General features: G+C 49.1%; 1 protein-coding gene across 2 annotated transcripts in view; it reads right to left on the bottom strand.

The window, feature by feature from the left end:
- Positions 1 to 19854, bottom strand: part of LOC137425027 (guanine nucleotide-binding protein G(i) subunit alpha-1) — a 232545-nt gene that overhangs the window by 34250 nt on the left and 178441 nt on the right. For both annotated transcript variants that reach the window (XM_068113031.1, XM_068113030.1), the window contains exons 4-5: positions 19413 to 19554; positions 18683 to 18840 (exon numbers count right to left, since the gene is read on the bottom strand). In XM_068113031.1, the coding sequence (XP_067969132.1) occupies positions 18683 to 18840; positions 19413 to 19554 (300 nt within the window). The remainder of the gene's footprint in view (positions 1 to 18682; positions 18841 to 19412; positions 19555 to 19854) is intronic.

The raw sequence follows: 19854 nt of genomic DNA, 5'->3' as shown, positions 1-19854 counted from the left end.
TACTGTTTACATTCTGATGATCTGTGTGTGATATTTAACGGATGTTAAAATAAATCGCGCCTCCAAATTGAAGCCCCGTCCTTGGGGCGGGTACCGTTGCTCGTCATATATAATGGCGACTCAACAATTTTTACCGCTTTGCTTTGAAGAACGGGAATGAAGGGGGAGGAGCGTGTTAATATGTCTGGTTGAAGGCTGTGGGCTGTGAGGTGAGGGGGTTTTAAGCCAGATTTTAGTCTTACAGCCGCCATGTTGGTGCTCACTGTCACTGCGATGCGAAGCGAAAGACGCCTCAGAGCTGTTACATTCACAATCGCTATGTCGTATGTACTCCCGATACGTGTTTCCTTCATTGTAAAAACTACCAAATCAACAGTAAAAAGGATTTTGAGCCGATAGACCAAGTAAGTTTAGATAGGTCTACTGACTACTGATCTAGTATTGATAACAATGTCGCGAACTGACTTACGATGCTAATTTTTTTTTAGTTGCAGCATCTCCATCTGTAACCAACAATGGATAAAGCAAACCAGAAGAGGAGAAAAGGAGGTGCTGAGAAGGAACATGATCTAAAGAAAAAGAAACTGTCAGATAGTGCTTCAAAGTGCAGAAACCTTTTGGATCTGTTCAAGAGTACTAATACTGGGCCTGGTGAAGTCAGTGAACATGGGGATAAGGATACTAAATCGGTAGCTGGACCATCAGCAGCTGAATTGGTAGATGATCAATTGGCAGCTGAATCAGTAGATGACCAATTGGCAGCTGAATCGGCAGAATTGGTGCAAATTGGTGAACACGAACAGGTGCGGTCAGCTGAGAGAGATGTACCTGCTGCAGCTACTACACTTGCAGAGGAGGGATACCCCTCGATTAACTACTTTAAGAAACCATGTAGAGATGAAGATTGTTTGCTGTTTTGGAATTACCACCCTAATCAAAAAACTGACAACCGAGTGGTCAAGAGGTGTTTCATGCGAAAAGATGGTACAAACAGATGGTGGTTGTCATACAACAAGGACAATCATTCTCTTCACTGTTCAGTGTGCTTGGCGTTTTCCATCACCTCAGACTGGTCCACGTTCATCGAGGGAATGACTGACTGGCGACATGTACAATGTACATACACGTGTTGAAGTACAGGAATGCTCTGCTTTTCATTTGAGATGCTCTACAGCATACCTGGTAGATCGACAACAGTCCAGCGTTTCTCACCTGCTCACACGTAGCCATCATGATGAGGTAAGAAGGACACGAAAAGTGATGGAAAGAGTTGTGGATGTGGTCAAACTCATTGGTAAGAGGGGACTGAGCTCCAGAGGAAGTAATGAAGAAGCAGCATACACACTTGTCAATGAGGAGATCGACGATGGTACATTTCTGGAAGTTGTAAAACTACTTCGGAAGTATGATTCCTGCACAGCCGATCATCTCTCTCACATTGTCCAGAACAGCAAGAAGCAACATGAGAAGGCAAAGAGTTCACGAGGTCGAGGCTCCTTGGTAACTTTGCTGTCTAAAACTACAGTGAATTATGTTATCACAGTTATCCGGGATAAGCTACGTCGGTGGATTTCTGAAGAAGTAACAGACATGTTTGCTGTGGAAATTGATACCACTCAAGACATCTCAACACAAGACCAGTGCTCTGTTGTTCTTAGATATGTTGATAGCACTGGCACTATCCAAGAAGGATTAGTGAGTGTGGTGAATGAAATGTGAGGAATCTACTGGCAAAGCTTTTGTGCAACTTGTTTCTGAAGTCTTGTTAGGACTGAATCTTGGCCTCAAGAACTGTGTTGGAAACTCAACTGATGGTGCAGCAAACATGCAGGGGCGCTACAAAGGCTTCAGTACTCTGCTATCAAAGGAAGCTCCAATGCAGATCCATGTTTGGTGCCACGCACATGTGTTAAATCTCGTTGTGACCGAAGCTACAAGTGTTGTGGTGACGAGCGCATCACTGTTCTCACTACAGAATGACATTGCAGTATTCCTTCGGGAATCTTATCAGCGAATGAACATCTGGAGTCGACACTCCACTACTGTGAAACAAATCGGAACTATCGGAGAAACTAGATGGTGGTCAAAGGATGCCGCCTTGAAGAAGGTTTTTGGTTCATTCAACAATCCAACTGGAGCACTTTTCATGGAAGTTATCACCACTCTTAATGCCATACTTGTTGCTGACCAGATCCAAGCAGCTGTTAAGGCCAAGATGAAGGGATACATTGCCAGTCTCCTGCAGTTTGAAACAATTCTGACTGCACAAGTATATCTGCAAGTATTCTCCCGCACTACAGCGCTCTCCAAGTATCTACAAACTGTGCAATTGGATCTGCTGACTGTGCACCGGATGGTGGATGAATTGCTAGAGAATATGCAGATGCTACGGGATGACTTCCAAGCTTATCATGATGCAGCTGCAAATTTTGTTCAATGGGCTAATGACCAGCTGGATGAAATGGATGTAAATCTTGTTATGGAAGAGTCCCTTCCTATAAAACGGCAAAGACAGCACAAACGTATTGATGGCAAACTGTCCATAGATGAGGTTACATCAGCTTCTGACCCAGTAAAGAAGTATCGCATTGAAGTGTACAACCGAATAGTGGACACTATTGTGAGCAGCATTGAGCAGCGGTTTGACAGATCAGCAACATCAACATTGTATGCTGATCTCTCACTTCTTCACCCAAGGAACTTTGATCAAGTGCCATCGGGAGCTATGGAAGAGCTGCACAAACATTTGGTGAGATTTGATGATGGTGTCACTGCGGAACAACTACGAAAAGAACTGCGAAGCCTTGGAGAACAATGGTCAACACTGAAACAATCAGTAGCAGATGCTTATACAGTGCAGGAGGACAGTGAGTCTGAACAGGACAGGAAGACTCTGCCAAGTACATGTAAGTCATGTAAAGCCTGTCCTCTCTGCTGCTACAAGGTGCTCCTCAAGTTGAACCTCTTCACTGATGTCTACAAGAGCATTGGGCTTGCCTACAAGCTGCTGCTAACGCTGCCTGTGTCACAGGTGGCATGTGAACGGTCTTTCTCTGCTTTGAAGAGAATCAAAAGCCGTCTGCGAAGTACAATGACACAAGAACATCTTGAGGCGTTCATGTTGATGTCTGTGGAAAAAGGGATCTTGGCCAAACTTGACACTAAGGATATAATTGATGGTGTGGCTGCCAGAAGGAGCGAACTGCGCAGGCACCTAGTCTCTTAGACATGACATGTGCTTGTGTTACTGAAAATAAATTTAATTTTTAGTGGATTTGTTTTTTTCCAAGCATTTCGTCTATTTCCTCAGGTAAGCAACATATAAATGAATAATGGGCCGACCTAGGTGAAGGATGCCCGGGCCGGTTTTAAGACCCAGTCCGCTACTGATATGTCACTGTACTTTTTCAGAGGGAATTAATTTTGATTTTATAGGGGTGGGAAACCCATGGTCCGTTTTGTTTTCAGTTGTCTGTCCGTCCATTCAAAACTTATTCCGAGGCAAGTTATTTTTTTGGTTTAAAATCTTTAGCCTAATCGGCAATCATAAAAGCAATTTTAGGGGGGGACCTGCTCAATTTTTTTGCGGGTTGTGCAGCCAAGTCGCCAGCTATGAAACATATTAATCGATCAGGCAATATCCATCAGAGTTCTGGGCAAGGGTGTAGTAATAAATGAACGTTTCAATCTTACTAGATGCCGATGACGTTTTCCTTATGTCAGAGACAGAAGCTGACTTGCAGCTTGTTAAATCATTACAATGGAAATTGAATATAAATGTCGATAAAACTAAAGTTGTACACTATAGAAATATGGCAATACCACGTACAGAATTTGTTTTAAGTGTGTTAGACTATATGTCGGCTGGAAGTCCTACACCGGAATTGCTGTCGGCACCCTTTAAAAAATATTGGATATGCCCACACTCCTTTCTAAAAGTTATTAAAATTCAGAGAACGACAGCATTGGTTTGTCTTACTTATAATGTTAGCTCTTATATGCAGTGTTGGCTTGTAATATGCATTGCCATACCACTTTTAATATCACCACACAGCTCTTTTTCACGGCAATAGCTGAGTTTTTGACAAAACAAATATCACCTGTATGTAATAATAAGACTAAATATGTGTCGTAAATTTTTTTTTAGCAGGTTTAGAATATATCACCCCATATCGCGAATGTACATGTATATCTAATCCGACACACTTAGACACAAAATGGCGTCCAAATTTGAGTTGACACAACTCTCTATATACAGGGACTCTAATAATATCCCAACTCCCCAAGGGGGTTTTCCTCCTTGAACAAATGCCATGTTAAGCAGAAATTGGACGGTGGGAGGGATTTTCGAAGCTCCACACGGTCTCCACGTTTTTCGAAGTTAAGTCTGTTCACAATTGTATTTTGTCGAAACTGTATTTATCTTTCGGTGTGTGAAGTTGTGCAGCCAAGTCGCTGCCTGTTTTGGCTGCTTTCAGAATTATTGGAATCTCCTGCGATGAAGCTATCTCTGAGGGCCTTTCACTCACTCACCGCAGGCAGGTAGGTGGTCTTTCTGTCTTCTACCGACTCCTCTCCGGCCTTGCACCCCCAGCTCTCTCTGTGCTCTGTCCCCCAAATATTCCTACAGGTCGCACAAGATCTGCCAGCAACCCTCTGATGGTTAAACTGCCGAAATCTCGGCTCTCTGCTCACCTTCACTCTTTCATTCCTCTTTTCTCCCGCCTCTGGAACAAACTCCCTCACTCCCTTCAATCCCACTCCTCCCTCCAGGTCTTTAAAACAGCTGTTCACCACCATCTCTTATCTTCCCCCATCCAAAACCTTGATCTTTTCTACCCCCGCTAATTCACCCCAGATCCACCTTGTTTGAAATTCCAACTTCTTTCCTGGAAGTCCTGGCAGTGTCCATATGTTTTATACCTCTCCCACCGCCCCCTTCCCATGCCCCCCCCCCCCCCCAAAGCCCTCGCCCTCTCTCAGATCTCTCGATGTCTCCATGTCTCTCGGTCCCTGCTCTCAAATGTTGTGTTTGTGTCCTTCCCCCTCTCTCCCCATCTTGTCTACCGCTCCTGATGTTATATGTTTTATGTGTCGGTTTGTCTTTCTGTGTGATTAATGTTCGCTCTTTCACGAGCCTCGATCTTGTATACAAAAAAAAAAAAAAAAAAAAAAAAAAAAAAGTTATTGTGTGCAACTTTGGTTGTTTCTCGGTGTTTATCTTTCATAAATTGATCGTCTGTTTGCCGTGTCGCGAGCAAGGCCTTTGCCGCGTCGCGAACGATTTGAAATCGAAGTTAAGTGATTGTTCCCATTTGTATTTTCGTTAAAACTGTATTTATTTATGGTGTTGTACGTATATTGTGTCCCGACGAAGATTTTTCGGTGCAAATCTTTCATACCTGTATTGAAAATCGTGTTAATTCGTGTCGTGTCTTGAGGCCTTGTACAGTGTGCACTGTACAACCTTGAGGCTTTGTTTTTCTCTCAGCGGTCCGTCGTTTGTGATCCAATAACTTTCATACTCTGTATTCCCAGTCTTTTCACCCATAGCCTACTTCCTTGTGTAAATCTCAACTCAAAAAAAAAAAAAAAAAAAAAAAAAAAAAACATTTCCTTCTCTGTTCTCATTCGTTTATTCATTCTTATTCATTCGTTCGTTCTTCGACCACGTGTTTCTCCCCCATTTCCCCAGATAGTTTTCACTCATTAACCTTCAATGTTTACACTTTCCCCTCAAGTTATGTATTCCGTCATATTTTATAACACCTTTTTCTTCTTCTTCTTTAAAAGGCTGCTTTCGACTTGCTCACCAAATCAATTCATCCCAAAAAAAATATCCATCTCCTATAGTGCCTTTTTTCTACATTCCCTAAACTCTCCTGCACTCCATCCTCCATCCAGCGTCCTTAAACGTATTTTTAACTCGAAGGTCACAAGAAACTCATTTTGCAATAAATGTTCGTTTCCCATAAATCGTACACTTTCAAAAATCCAATCTCACCCCTCCCCTCCAAATCTTCCCCATAACCCCTCCCCTCCAAATCTTCCCCATCACCCCTCCCCTCCAAATCTTCCCCATCACCCCTCCCCTCCAAATCTTCCCCATCACCCATCCCTTTCAAATCTCCCCCCTTGCCCCCTCCCTCCTAAACTACCCCCTCACCCCTCCCCGCCAAGACGCCCCCTCGCCCCTCCCCTCCTAGACTCCTGCCTCACCCCTCCCCTCCAAATCTCCCCCATATCCCATCCCTTTCAAATCCCTCCCCTTGTCCCTTCCCTCCCAAACTCCCCCCTCACCCCTCCCCTTCAAATCTCCCCACCCTCATTGCTTCTCAATTTCCCCCCTCTCACTCCCCCTCCTCAAAGCGTCCTCCCCGCTTCTTCCCCCTTCAAACTCTCACCTCCATCTCCCCCAACCTTCTGCCTCGCTCTTCCCCCTCCTCAAATAACACCTCATTGTGGCTCACCCAATCACCATCAAACCTTTTGTCCGCCCCATCCTTCCCTTTCTCCGAGCTATTCTGAAATCTCTGACACACCTTCAACAGCTCTCCCTACCTCTTCCACCTCTTCCACATCTTACCCTACCCCTCCTCCCCCCTGTTCTGTATCTGATGCTCCCCCTTCCTCTTCATTAACGGTATGGACCTCAAACATCCGGGGCCTTCGTTCAAACTTAACTGATCTCTCCATACAGGTTGCTTCTGTCAAACCAGACGTGATCTGCTTAACAGAAACTTTCCTCCTTTATGATGTCTCTGATTCCATAGTATCTCTCCCGGGCTACTCCCTCCTCCGGTATGATAGACCTGAGCCTCGTCCTGGAGGCGGGGTTGCTATCTTTATCAAAAACTCTCTTCCTCACTCGCCCTGCACTGCACTCTCTCCACCTCACCCCCAGGAATACCTCTGGCTACGGCTTCCCCTTCGCTCCCACCTCTTGTTCATATGTGTGTTGTACCGTCCACCAAACAGTGATGACTCCATCTACATCTCGCTGTCTGATGATATGGACCAACTTCTATCTACTCATCCCAACTCTCTCTTCCTCATATGTGGTGATTTCAACTGTCATCATGCCAGTTGGCTGGGTGTGGGTACCTCTCTCACCAGCCATGGCTCCTCAGCAAAGGACTTCTGCGACTCACTGGGACTGACACAATCTGTCAATTTCCCGACCCGGATCTCAGTCAACGGAACATCTTCTCTTCTGGACTTGGTTATGACTAACTTCCCTGAAAATGTCTGCTGCTCTTCTTCTGCTCCGATCGGATCATCTGATCATGTCCTTGTTAAAGTGGACATCTCTCTGACCATCCTCAGGGAGCCTGCTCAGCGTCGACGAGTCTGGCATTTCACTCAGGCCAACTGGCACGGTCTTCAAGCAGCCATCAATCATCTGGACTGGTCTCCCATCTCTACCACCTCTGACATCAACTCATCCTGGGAATTCTTCCAAAGTAAATTGCTCTCTCTCATGCACAGATTTATCCCATCTCGTCTTCAGTTGTCATACCCTTCCTCCCGTCCATGGTACACGGAATCTTGTGGTGAGGCTGTTGCCCAGAAACAACTTGCCTTCGTCTCCTGGAAAGCAAATCCAACGGAAGGAAATCTCATTTCCTTTCACAAAGCCCGAAACAAGTGTGTGTCCACCCTCAGGAGAGCCAGGAAACAATATCTCTCCGTTCTCAAGACCGAACTCTCTTATCTGTCTCCCTCTTCCAAATCCTGGTGGCGTCTGGTCAAATCCGTTTCTGGTGTTTGTTCCCCCTCCATCCCCTCCCTTACCTCAAACGGCTACACAGCTGACTCCGCACGTGAAAAAGCTGAATGCCTCAACTCTGTATTTGCCTCTAAATCTTGTGTCCCAAACCCATCCCTCTCTGTACCCACCATACCCAGTCATACAATGCTGCTCCTGGACTCCGTGTCCTTTCCTCCTGACAAGGTGGAAAAGTTTCTGTCAACCCTCGACTCTGATTCTGCAACTGGACCCGACGGCATCAGCCCACGGGTCCTAAAATCCTGCTCTGCTGCTCTATCTCACCCTCTCTCTGTTCTCTTCACCCTCTCTTTTGCTCAAGGTCAACTGCCATCTGCTTGGAAATCAGCCAACATCACCGCTTTGCACAAAAAAGGTGCAAAAACAGATCCTAGCAACTACAGACCAATCAGCCTTCTCCCAATTATCAGCAAAGTCATGGAATCCATCATTGCTTCGGATATGAAATCTTTCCTCTTCTCCAATGGCTTGATCTCTGATCATCAATTTGGTTTCAGACCAGGTCACTCTACTCTGGACATGCTGCTTCTGCTGTCTCAACAATGGATGGAGGTCCTCAATGCCAAACAGGAAATTAGAGCTGTCTCCCTCGACATATCACGTGCCTTCGACACGGTCTGGCACCCCGCTCTGCTCACCAAACTCTCCTCCTTTGGTATCCATGGAAATCTCCACGCATGGCCGGCGGACTTCCTCTCTAGTCGTCGTCAACGTGTGGCCCTGAATGGGTTTCTCTCATCTCCTCTTCCTGTTCGGGCTGGAGTTCCCCAAGGCAGTGTTCTGGGCCCCGTGCTTTTTCTGGTCTTCATCAATGATCTCTCTGACTCTCTCGAAAATCCTCTCTATCTCTTTGCTGATGACTCCACTCTCTGCCGCTCCATTCCTCTTCCCTCAGATCGGCAGTCTGCTGCCTCCTCACTCTCTGAAGACCTGGACAAAATCACAGACTGGTCAAACAAGTGGAACATGTCTTTCAATCCTGACAAATCTCACACTCTTACTATGTCTCTCCGAAAAGATCGACTGGACAACCCTCCCATCTACTTTCTCAACAATCCTCTCCAAGAAGTTCTGTCGTTCAAGATTTTGGGTCTCACTATCTGCCATGATCTTTCTTGGGAAAACTACATTTCCAAGCTGGCCTCCAAAGCCAGTCGCCGACTGGGCATCCTCCGTCGTGCGAAGTCCTTCCTCGGCACACCTGAGCTCCTCACCACATACAACGCTTTCATCCGCAGCTCAATGGAATACTGTTCTCCCCTATGGGCCGGTGCTCCTGCCTCACACCTAGCTCGGCTTCACGCTGTTGAAACCAAAGCTTTCAGAATCATTGGAATCTCCCGCGATGAAGCTATCTCTGAGGGCCTTTCACTCACTCACCGCAGGCAGGTAGGTGGTCTTTCTGTCTTCTACCGACTCCTCTCCGGCCTTGCACCCCCAGCTCTCTCTGTGCTCTGTCCCCCAAATATTCCTACAGGTCGCACAAGATCTGCCAGCAACCCTCTGATGGTTAAACTGCCGAAATCTCGGCTCTCTGCTCACCTTCACTCTTTCAGTCCTCTTTTCTCCCGCCTCTGGAACAAACTCCCTCACTCCCTTCAATCCCACTCCTCCCTCCAGGTCTTTAAAACAGCTGTTCACCACCATCTCTTATCTTCCCCCATCCAAAACCTTGATCTTTTCTACCCCCGCTAATTCACCCCAGATCCACCTTGTTTGAAATTCCAACTTCTTTCCTGGAAGTCCTGGCAGTGTCCATATGTTTTATACCTCTCCCACCGCCCCCTTCCTATGCCCCCCCCCCCCCAAAGCCCTCGCCCTCTCTCAGATCTCTCGATGTCTCCACGTCTCTCGGTCCCTGCTCTCAAATGTTGTGTTTGTGTCCTTCCCCCTCTCTCCCCATCTTGTCTACCGCTCCCGATGTTATATGTTTTATGTGTCGGTTTGTCTTTCTGTGTGATTAATGTTCGCTCTTTCACGAGCCTCGATCTTGTATACAAAAAAAAAAAAAAAAAAAAAAAAAATACTTTTATTTTGGATCTAAAATTAAATTAAATTCTAACATAACGACTGTAATGCCAGGACGTTTAAAACTATGCAATTTAAACTCACCGTCTATCTTTGGAACATAATACAGCGAATGTAGAAGCAGGTCACATTTTATGAACGGCAAATACGTGGGGTCCACGAATGTTGAAGTTTCACAGTTCTGTAAACCTTTCAATATCGCGGGTTCTAATATCGTGGGTTTCAACCAATCGCGGGCAACCTATTGTGTCCCGATTCCGTTATCACAATATTTCATTGCGACCAATTACGGTTTTTGAGCTGAGATGAGCCATTGTTTGCGGCCTTGTGTCCGATTACCTCCCATTACGAGCCTATTGGTGGTTATCACACACCGTTAATTGTAGTAAACAGACCAGCATACGGTAAAGAAGCTTAGTTTAAAAGATGAATATTGTGATTGGAAAACACATTTAAAGCGCTATTAAAGCCCTCATAGTCATGAATCATGAATCATCATCAAACAGGAAAAGACATTAGGAAATCCTGTAATACTAGATCTACAAGATCTAGTAGCCCCACAACAGTTAATAATGGTGCCAACGTAAAACGATGGACACAATTAATTGTGCTCAATGGTAGAGAAAGGTTATGACTGTGCGAAAAAAAATCGAGTTGTTAGATACGTTTACAAGAGGTGAAAGTGCGGCATCTTGTGGGCTGCCATTACGGGATCGATGAATCGACTGTGTGGTAAACGCGAGTCAAATATCCGTGCGAGTGTTCCCGAAAGAAAAGCGCAAAAGTCTCATTCCAGTCCTGTGCTCCTTATATTGAAAGGATGGAAAAAGCACATAATGTTTGGATCGAGGAGCAAACAGAAAAAGTGCTTTTGAGTGGACCGGTTATATGGGAGAAACCATTACGGGTTTACCATTTTGTGTGGTGCAGTGATATGGGAGAAACCATTGTGGGTTTACCATTTTGTGTGGTGCAGTGATATGGGAGAAACCATTGTGGGTTTACCATTTTGTGTGGTGCAGTGATATGGGAGAAACCATTGTGGGTTTACCATTTTGAGTGGAGCAGTGATATGGGAGAAACCATTGTGGGTTTACCATTTTGAGTGGAGCAGTGATATGGGAGAAACCATTGTGTGTTTACCATTTTGAGTGAAGCAGTGATAGGGGAGAAACCATTGCGGGTTTACCATTTTGAGTGGAGCAGTGATATGGGAGAAACCATTGTGTGTTTACCATTTTGAGTGGAGCAGTGATATGGGAGAAACCATTGCGGGTTTACCATTTTGAGTGGAGCAGTGATATGGGAGAAACCATTGTGTGTTTACCATTTTGAGTGGAGCAGTGATATGGGAGAAACCATTGTGGGTTTACCATTTTGAGTGGACTGGTGATATGGGAGAAACCAGTGCCGTATATTAACAGAGTCTGGCCAGCCTTTGATCTGCTCAACTATCGCCGTGATTGGTCGAGCCCGTGTCACGTGGTTTACAGGCGCCATTTTGCATACCACCTCAGCCGAGCAGCTTTCCCGCTGCACCCATTCCGTGCCATTGCTTCGTATCGTTGCATATTTCATTTGATTGTATATTTTTGCAAGAGGACAAGCACACAGCCGTAAAACGCAACGTAAAGTTACGACCGGAGAGCATGGCAGCAAAAGTATGGCACTGCGAGCGCTTGTCAAGAAATTGAAATAGGATACTGTGGTGCTGTGCACACACGACTCGATTGCCAGAGAGGAAGGCCACAACGCGTTGATACAACAAGAGTCTTTATTCAGAGCTCGCACTTCAGCACTGGGCGGGCTCGATCTTAGAGCCCGCATATATGTCCCGAGGCCACGCCTTGCCCCCGGGCGTGGCCGATCGGTCGAAAGGCGGGGCATGCATTTTAGTTCCCCGCCTGGACGCTCGCGCCACCCACTGGTGCGCGGAATTATTGCCCCTTGTGCCCGCCACACGCGCCCCCCCAAAATTCACACGCGTCTGAAGGGTGAGCTTGCGGGGAAGCCGGATGACCCGGCCGAAACGCCCCCTGGCGATGCGTGCAGGGCTGGGGGGTAGCGGGACGGCGGGGCTGGGGGGTGCCGGGGGTCTGACCGCCAGGGGGCGGCATCGACATGGAGGCAGAGCTGCTTGCGGGGGGTGGTCCAGATCGAGGTGGGCCGGCTTGAGGCGGTCCACTGAGATACGATCCGGGGCACCGCCGATGTCGACGGTGAAATATTTGTCCCGGGTCTCCAGCACGCGGAAGGGCCCGTCGTACGGGGGCCGTAGCGGTGCCCGGTGGGCGTCGTGCCGGACGAAGACGTACTCTGCCGTGCGAAGCTCCGGGGCGACGTGGGTGGACGGGCAACCGTGGTGTGCCGTCGGCACCGGGACGAACCTCCGGGCGGTCTCCTGCAGGGTGGAGCACTGTTGCGCCACGGACCAAGGAGCCGTGGAGTCGGGGATAAATTCGCCCGGTACCCGCAGTGGTTGCCCGAAGACCAGCTCCGCCGAGGACACGCGCAGGTCGTCCTTGGGCACCGTCCTGAGGCCCAGCAGGACCCAGAGGAGCCTGTCGGCACAGCTGCCGTCGCCGAGGCTGGCCCGGAGCGCGGCCTTCGAGCGATGAAAGCGCTCGCACAGGCCATTGGCCTGGGGGTGGTAGGCCGTGGTGCGGTGCAGTTGGACGCCGAGCCCTTGCGCTACCGCGCCCCAGAGCTCCGAGGTGAACTGGAGGCCACGGTCGGACGAGATGTCTGAGGGGGCACCGAACCGGGCAACCCAAGTGGTGATGAAGGCTTGCGCCACATCAGCCGCAGACGTCGCCGCCAATGGCACGGCCTCTGGCCACCGTGTGGTGCGGTCCACCATGGTGAGGAGGTGGGTGAACCCCCACGAGGGGGGCAGAGGTCCCACCAAGTCAACGTGGACATGGTCGAACCGACGCTCGGGCACCGTAAACGGGGCCAACGGGGCCTGGGTGTGGCGGTGGACCTTTGCGCGCTGGCACGCGAGGCACATCCTGGCCCAGTCGCGGACGTCCTTCCTGAGGCCATGCCAGACGAACTTCGCCGCGACGAGTTTCTGGGAGGCCTTCGTGCCCTGGTGGGACAGGCCGTGGATGGCGTCGAAAACCGTGCGCTGCCAGCCAGCGGGCACGATGGGGCGAGGCCGGCCGAGGCAGACGTCGCACAGGAGGGCCGCGCCCGCGACGTCGAACGGCACCTCGGTGACGCGGAGGCCCGTGACGGCGGTCCGCAAGGCCTGGATGCTGGGGTCGGCGGTCTAGTCCTCCGCCATCCGGGCATAGTCGATCCCGAGGTGGACCGCGTGCGCGACGGACCGGGAAAGGCAATCCGCCGCCGGGTTGTCTTTACCCGCGACGTGACGGATGTCCGTCGTGTACTCGGACACGGCAGAGAGGTGACGCTGCTGCCGTGCCGACCATGGCTCAGCGACCTTGGCTATCGCAAACACAAGGGGCTTGTGGTCGACGAAAGCCGTGAACGGGCGGCCCTCGAGCAGATGGCGGAAGTGTCGGACCGCCAGGTGGAGCCCGAGCAGCTCGCGGTCGAAGGTGCTATAGCGGCGTTCATGCGGGCGAAGCTGCCGGCTAAAAAATGCCAGCGGCTGCCAAGCACCACTCACCCACTGCTCGTGCATCGCGCCCACCGCGTAGTCCGACGCGTCGGTGGTGAGGGCGATCGGTGCATCAGGCGCCGGGTGCGCCAGAATGGTGGCGTTGGCCAGGGCCAGCTTTGCGCCCGCAAACACCGCGGCCATCGGCTCCGACCAGGCGATGTCACCTTTGCCCGGCTTGCCCCGGAGGGCCTCGTGCAGGGGGCGGAGGAGCTGGGTGACGTGGGGCAGGAAGCGGTGGTAAAAATTTACCATGCCCAGGAACTCCTGGATCCCCTTGATCGTGTGGGGGCGCGGGAAATCCCTGACCGCCTCCACCTTGGCCGGTAAAGGGATGGCCCCGTGCCTGGTGATGCGGTGCCCCAAGAAGTCGATGGCGGCGACGCCGAAACGGCACTTTGCGGGGTTGATGATCAGGCCATGTTGGCCCAGGCGTTCGAAAAGCGTGCGGAGGTGGAACAGGTGCTCCTCCCGGGACGCGCTCGCGACTAGGATGTCGTCCAGGTAGACATAGATGAAAGGTAAGTCGCGCAAGACGCTGTCCATGAGCCGTTGGAACGCCTGGGCTGCATTCTTCAACCCAAAAGGCATTCGCAGGAAATCAAAGAGGCCGAAAGGGGTGATGACGGCCGTCTTTGGGACATCGTCCGGTTGGACGGGGACCTGTTGGTAGCCCTGGATGAGGTCCACCTTGGAGAACACAGTCGTGTTCGCCAACCGGGCGGAAAAGTCCTGGATATGCGGGGCCGGGTAGCAGTCGGGGTGGTGGCATCATTGAGCCGGCTGTCGTCACCGCACGGCCACCATCCTCCGCCGGGCTTCGGCACAATGTGCAGAGGAGAAGCCCAAGCGCTGTTGGAGCGCCGTACGATCCCCAGCCGTTCCAGCGTGGCGAACTCTGCTTTCGCCATGGCGAGCTTCGTGGGGTCGAGTCGGCGTGCCCGGGCATAGACCGGTGGCCCGACCGTGGGGATATGGTGCTCCACCCCATGTTTGACGGCCACCGCTGAGAAGGTGGGCCGCGTGAGGGCCGGGAAACTGGCGAGGAGGCGGGTAAACTCGTCCGCTGCCGGAAGCGTGCAGACTAACCTCGCCGGGAGGGAATCTTTCAGCAAGCCGCTTGGCAAGCCGCTCGGTGAGCCGCTCAGCGAGCTGCTCAACGAGCCGCTCAGCGAACAAGCGAGCGAGCTGAAGGTTTTGGCCTGGACGAGACGTCTGCGCTTAACGTTGACCAACAGCCCATGCGCACATAGGAAGTCCGTGCCGAGCAGGGCCATTGGCACACTGGCGGTAACGAACGACCATTGAAAGCGCTGCCCTCCGAACCGCAGAGAGAGGCAACGCTTCCCGAATGCGCGGATGGGTGTACCGTTGGCGGCAAGCAAAGCGGGGCCCCGGCCCACGGTTTGCTTGTCGGACGTGGAGGCAGGGAGGACGCTTACCTGCGCTCCTGTGTCGCAAAGAAAACTGCGCCCGGACAAGGTGTCCGTGATGAACAGGAGGCTGCCGGAATGGCCGACGCTCATGGCCACAAGTGAGCGCCGGCCCGACCCGTCAAAAGCACACGGCGGGCGGCACGTTTTAGCCTTGCGGCCGAACCTGGCATGGTAGCACCAGGTTTGCGGCGGTGGCCCCCACGGCGGCTGTGCCGGCGGCGGTGATGGTGGCGGCGGCGGTAGTGGGCGGGGCGTAGCAGCGGCCACGAGGGAAGCAGGGGGCGCTGGAGCCTCCGCACCGGGAGCCACTACTGCAGCACCGTACACCGACCGCGTGTCGCAAGCCGCGAAATACTTGTCGGCCTCTCCAGCCAGGGCGCGGGGTTCCGTTATTTTGGAACCGACCAGGGCGAGGCGCACCTGTACAGGTAGCTGGCGTAGGAAGAGTGCTCGGAATAAGAAATCCGGGCGCCGGTCTCCAAGCAGCGACAGCATGAAATCCATCCGGACGGATGGTCGTGTGTCGCCGAGGGCGGGAAGGTCCAGGAGGCGGTCGGCACGTTCGACCTCTGTGAGCCCGAACGTGGCGAGGAGGAGACGTTTGAGCGCCTTGTACTTGTGGTCGCCCGGCGGGCGCCGAAGGATGGACACGACTCGGGCGGCAGTGCCGGGCCTGAGGGCGGCGACCACGTGGTAGTCCCGGGTCTCGTCCGCTGTGATGCCCCGGAGCTGAAATTGAGCTTCGGCCTGCACAAACCAAACGTCGGCTTGCGCTTCCCAAAACTCCGGGAGGTTGATTGCGACGGCGTTGGTAGCCATGGCGCGTTCGGGGGTCAGCAACGGCTGAACCAATCGGGGTCACCAGTGTGGTGCTGTGCACACACGACTCGATTGCCAGAGAGGTAGGCCACAACGCGTTGATACAACAAGAGTCTTTTTTCAGAGCTCGCACTTCAGCACTGGGCGGGCTCGAGCTTCGAGCCCACATATATGTCCCGAGGCCACGCCTTGCCCCCGGGCGTGGCCGATCGGTCGAAAGGCGGGGTATGCATTTTAGTTCCCCGCCTGGACGCTCGTGCCACCCACCGGTGCGCGGAATTATTGCCCTTTGTGCCCGCCACAATATATGTATATACACGTACACATTTGATATATATATATCTATTTTATCTAAATATATCACCAAGGTTATAATGTTTAATGGCGGATTTCTTCAAGAATAACAAATAAACAATGTACCTAAGAGTATGTTTACTTTTTTTATTGCTGATTATGGTGCGAGTCAAGTTATAACAACATTTGTGAACCCAAGCTAATGAATAAAATAATAGACATTGTACTTTCGTCGCATTATGGGAATATTGTATGTTACGTTTCCAGATAATAGATGAAAACTAGTATACAAGCTCCATTTTATCAAATTACAATTTCATGCCAAGAGAAATAAAATTTATCAGTATGCTGTATGCAGCTGACAATAAATCGTGTGCCGCGACAGGCAAACAATTCGTGTGAATAAATGACGCCGCTTGCAGATTTTATTATTCCAATAACAAACAACACGTCACTTTAACTTGAATTAGTTGTTCCTCATTAAATCTGCGACCAAACAGTAATAACATCGATTCCCTCGTCACAGAACTACAGGATTTCCACAACTGACATACATCTCGCAGTGCCAGCGCGCTAAGTTAGGTATGCAACATGGCGCCAGTATTTCAGTTGGCCAGACTCTCAATATACACGGCACTGGGAGAAACCATTGCGGGTTTACCATTTTGAGTGGAGCAGTGATACCAGAGAAACCATTGCGGGTTTAGCATTTTGAGTGTAGCAGCGATACGGGAGAAACCATTGTGAGTTTACCATTTTGAGTGGAGCAGTGATATGGGAGAAACCATTGTGGGTTTACCATTTTGAGTGGAGCAGTGATACGGGAGAAACCATTGCGGGTTTACCATTTTGAGTGGAGCAGTAATATGGGAGAAACCATTGTGGGTTTACCATTTTGAGTGAAGCAGTGATACGGCAGAAACCATTGCGGGTTTACCATTTTGAGTGGAGCAGTGATACAGGAGAAACCATTGTGGGTTTACCATTTTGAGTGGAGCAGTGATACGGGAGAAACCATTGCGGATTTATCCCTTTGAGTGGACTGATGATATGGGAGAAACCATTGCGGATTTATCCCTTTGAGTGGAGGGATGATTTGGGATAAACCATTGTGAATTTACCCATTTGAGTGGACTGGTGATACGGGAGAAACCATTGCGGATTTACCATTTTGAGTGGAGCAGTGATACGGGAGAAACCATTGTGGGTTTAACCCTTTGAGTGGAGAGATGATACCGGAGAAACCATTGCGGGTTTACCATTTTGAGTGGAGCAGTCATACGGGAGAAACCATTGTGGGTTTACCATTTTGAGTGGAGCAGTGATATGGGAGAAACCATTGCGGATTTATCCCTTTGAGTGGACCGATGATACGGGAGAAACCATTGCGGATTTATCCCTTTGAGTGGAGGGATGATATGGGAGAAACCATTGTGAATTTACCCCTTTGAGTGGACTGGTGATATGCGAGAAACCATTGCGGATTTATCCCCTTGAGTGGACTGGTGATACGGGAGAAACCATTGTGAATTTACCATTTTGAGTGGACCGGTGATACGCGAGAAACCATTGCGGGTTTACCACTTTGAGTGGACAGGTGATATGGGAGAAATCATTACAGATTTACCAACGTATCCACGAGGCACTTGGGGCTGAAGGCTCAAGTTCAACCATTGCCAGTTCAACTACCCAACCATGACGCTGTGCAAAACTACCCACCACAGCTCACTGAACGAATTGAGGCAAAGGTATTTATGCCAGAGCAGGTTTTTAACACCACATGGCATTTTTTTTGGAAGAGAATGCCATCTCGTACCTTCCTGTCCAAGGAGGAAAGATCTGCTTCGGGGTTTAAGGTGGCTAACAATCGTCTGACCCTTCTTCTACGTGGCAATGCAGCAGGTGGCCTTGTCATACTCCCGATCATCCAACAGCAATCATCATTATCCATTTATGGCAGAGTACGTACGTAATATGTTTATCTCACCCACCTCGCTGTTTTCGAGCAAATTTAAAAGGTAAAACTCTTGTTTTGTTTATTTTATTTACACGTTTGTTTCAATTGTGATATGCTTATTTCTGGCTGTCGCCGGCTTTCTTCGATATTTTCCCTAAGTCCAGGAACCGAATCCACGTTTTCCCATTGGCCCTTGGTATCTACTCACGGTTTCAACAATCGTGGCATTTTCCAGGAACCTAACCCCCACGATATTGGAGGGTTAACTGTATTCTTTATTTTAAATGAAAACACGATGATAGATAACAAGGGGGGAAACCACAATAAACACTAAGGTAGGTATATGGGTGTGTAGACATGAACAGACTGGGAGGGAAAACAGGGGCACTTCATCAAAACAAAGTCGATACAGTCTGTCATACACTTATTATGTATGCTTATGCTGAACATGCACTATTGAAATAACTAGTATAAAACTAAACCCAATTACCCCCAAACCACATCCGTAACAATATTGTGTAATGTTTCCGCCCTTCATCTTCCTATCTTGTACAAATTGTCCTTTTGGTTGTAGCTATTTCAATACTGTAAATGTATCTTTTCTTGCATTTTGCTTTGCTACAATTATGATTTTTGATTTTTTTTTTTTGTTTTGCAGAAGTTTCTGGACATGCTAATGACAAAAGGACTTCAAAATATCAGGTTTCTGTTTGATCCATGAAAAGACTTACTAGCCAGCTGAGTCATTGAGTTGGTACTCGCGTGCTCGCCGAAAGCAGGCTTGGATACCAGTGTCGCTCCACAACCTACGTATCACATCACCTAGTTCAGGGGTCAGCACACCCTCCTCGGCTGCACCAGCAAGGACGAAAAGTTGCCTTGCGTCATCCTGGTGGCATAAATACAACACTTTGTTTTTGCTCTTTCACTTGGCAAATTAAATAATGATGTTATTTTGCAACATTACGAGCACCACTACATGAAATAAAAATAAAAATAACCGAACTCAGCACTATCCCTATGCCCAATTCGTCTTTAGGAACGAAGCAGCTTGCAATTTATAAGATTTCCATTTCATTTACACTACCTCGACTGCATAATGTCTTCCACATCAGTCATATTTTAAAGTTGTATACAGCAATGAGTTGTATTTTTATTTTCCACATCGCCCCGCCCCAAATTTCTTCTACAATATTTACACGAGTAAAAAATAATGCTTTCCCAAACACATTTCATATCTTTAAAAGTCAGATGAAAGATTGTGGGGATAGAGGGGTACAGAAAATCTTTCATCATGCATGCACAAAGGCTGCAAGAAAATAAATGTTAGCCAAATTGCATTTACTAGCATGATGCCACATCCTGTAGATTTGGAATTCCAAAGCTTATTACATTACAATGCAATAAAGAAAAAAGAAAAAAAAAGTCACAATGCAGCAGGAAAAAGCATTAAATCCTTGCCTCACAGGATGCATTTGCAAACTCCAACTTGAGTTTTCCCATGGCGCGGACAATGGCAGTCATGGACTGGATGGTGTTGCTATATACCACTGCTGTGTACTGCTTGCATTCATCCTCAGAATAACCATCTTCATGGATAATCCTGCATAGAAGACATTTCCACGTTTCATTGGCTCGTTGTCCAATTTTGGCAATTCATTTACTAGTCGAACTCATTTTGGTGTTACTCTAAAACAAACTATAATTCTGTGTGCGGAGACGATAACATCCAGCATAGACTCTGCAAGTTGGTACGAGCACAAAAGCATCGTGAAGCTTTCCTCAAGAGAAAGTGCTTTAATTTGTATGTTGGCCTCCAAGCTATGTTCCAAATATGAAAACGCATCCATGTATATTTAAATTCAGCTTTGGTGACATCTATCTCTCAATATTTAGAAACGTA

Source organism: Myxine glutinosa, chromosome 4 (assembly GCF_964187855.1).
Source record: "Myxine glutinosa chromosome 4, kmMyxGlut1.1, whole genome shotgun sequence".
Classification (NCBI taxonomy): domain Eukaryota; kingdom Metazoa; phylum Chordata; class Myxini; order Myxiniformes; family Myxinidae; genus Myxine; species Myxine glutinosa.
Note: the sequence above shows the minus strand (reverse complement) of the source record. Positions and strands in the feature narration are given on the sequence as shown.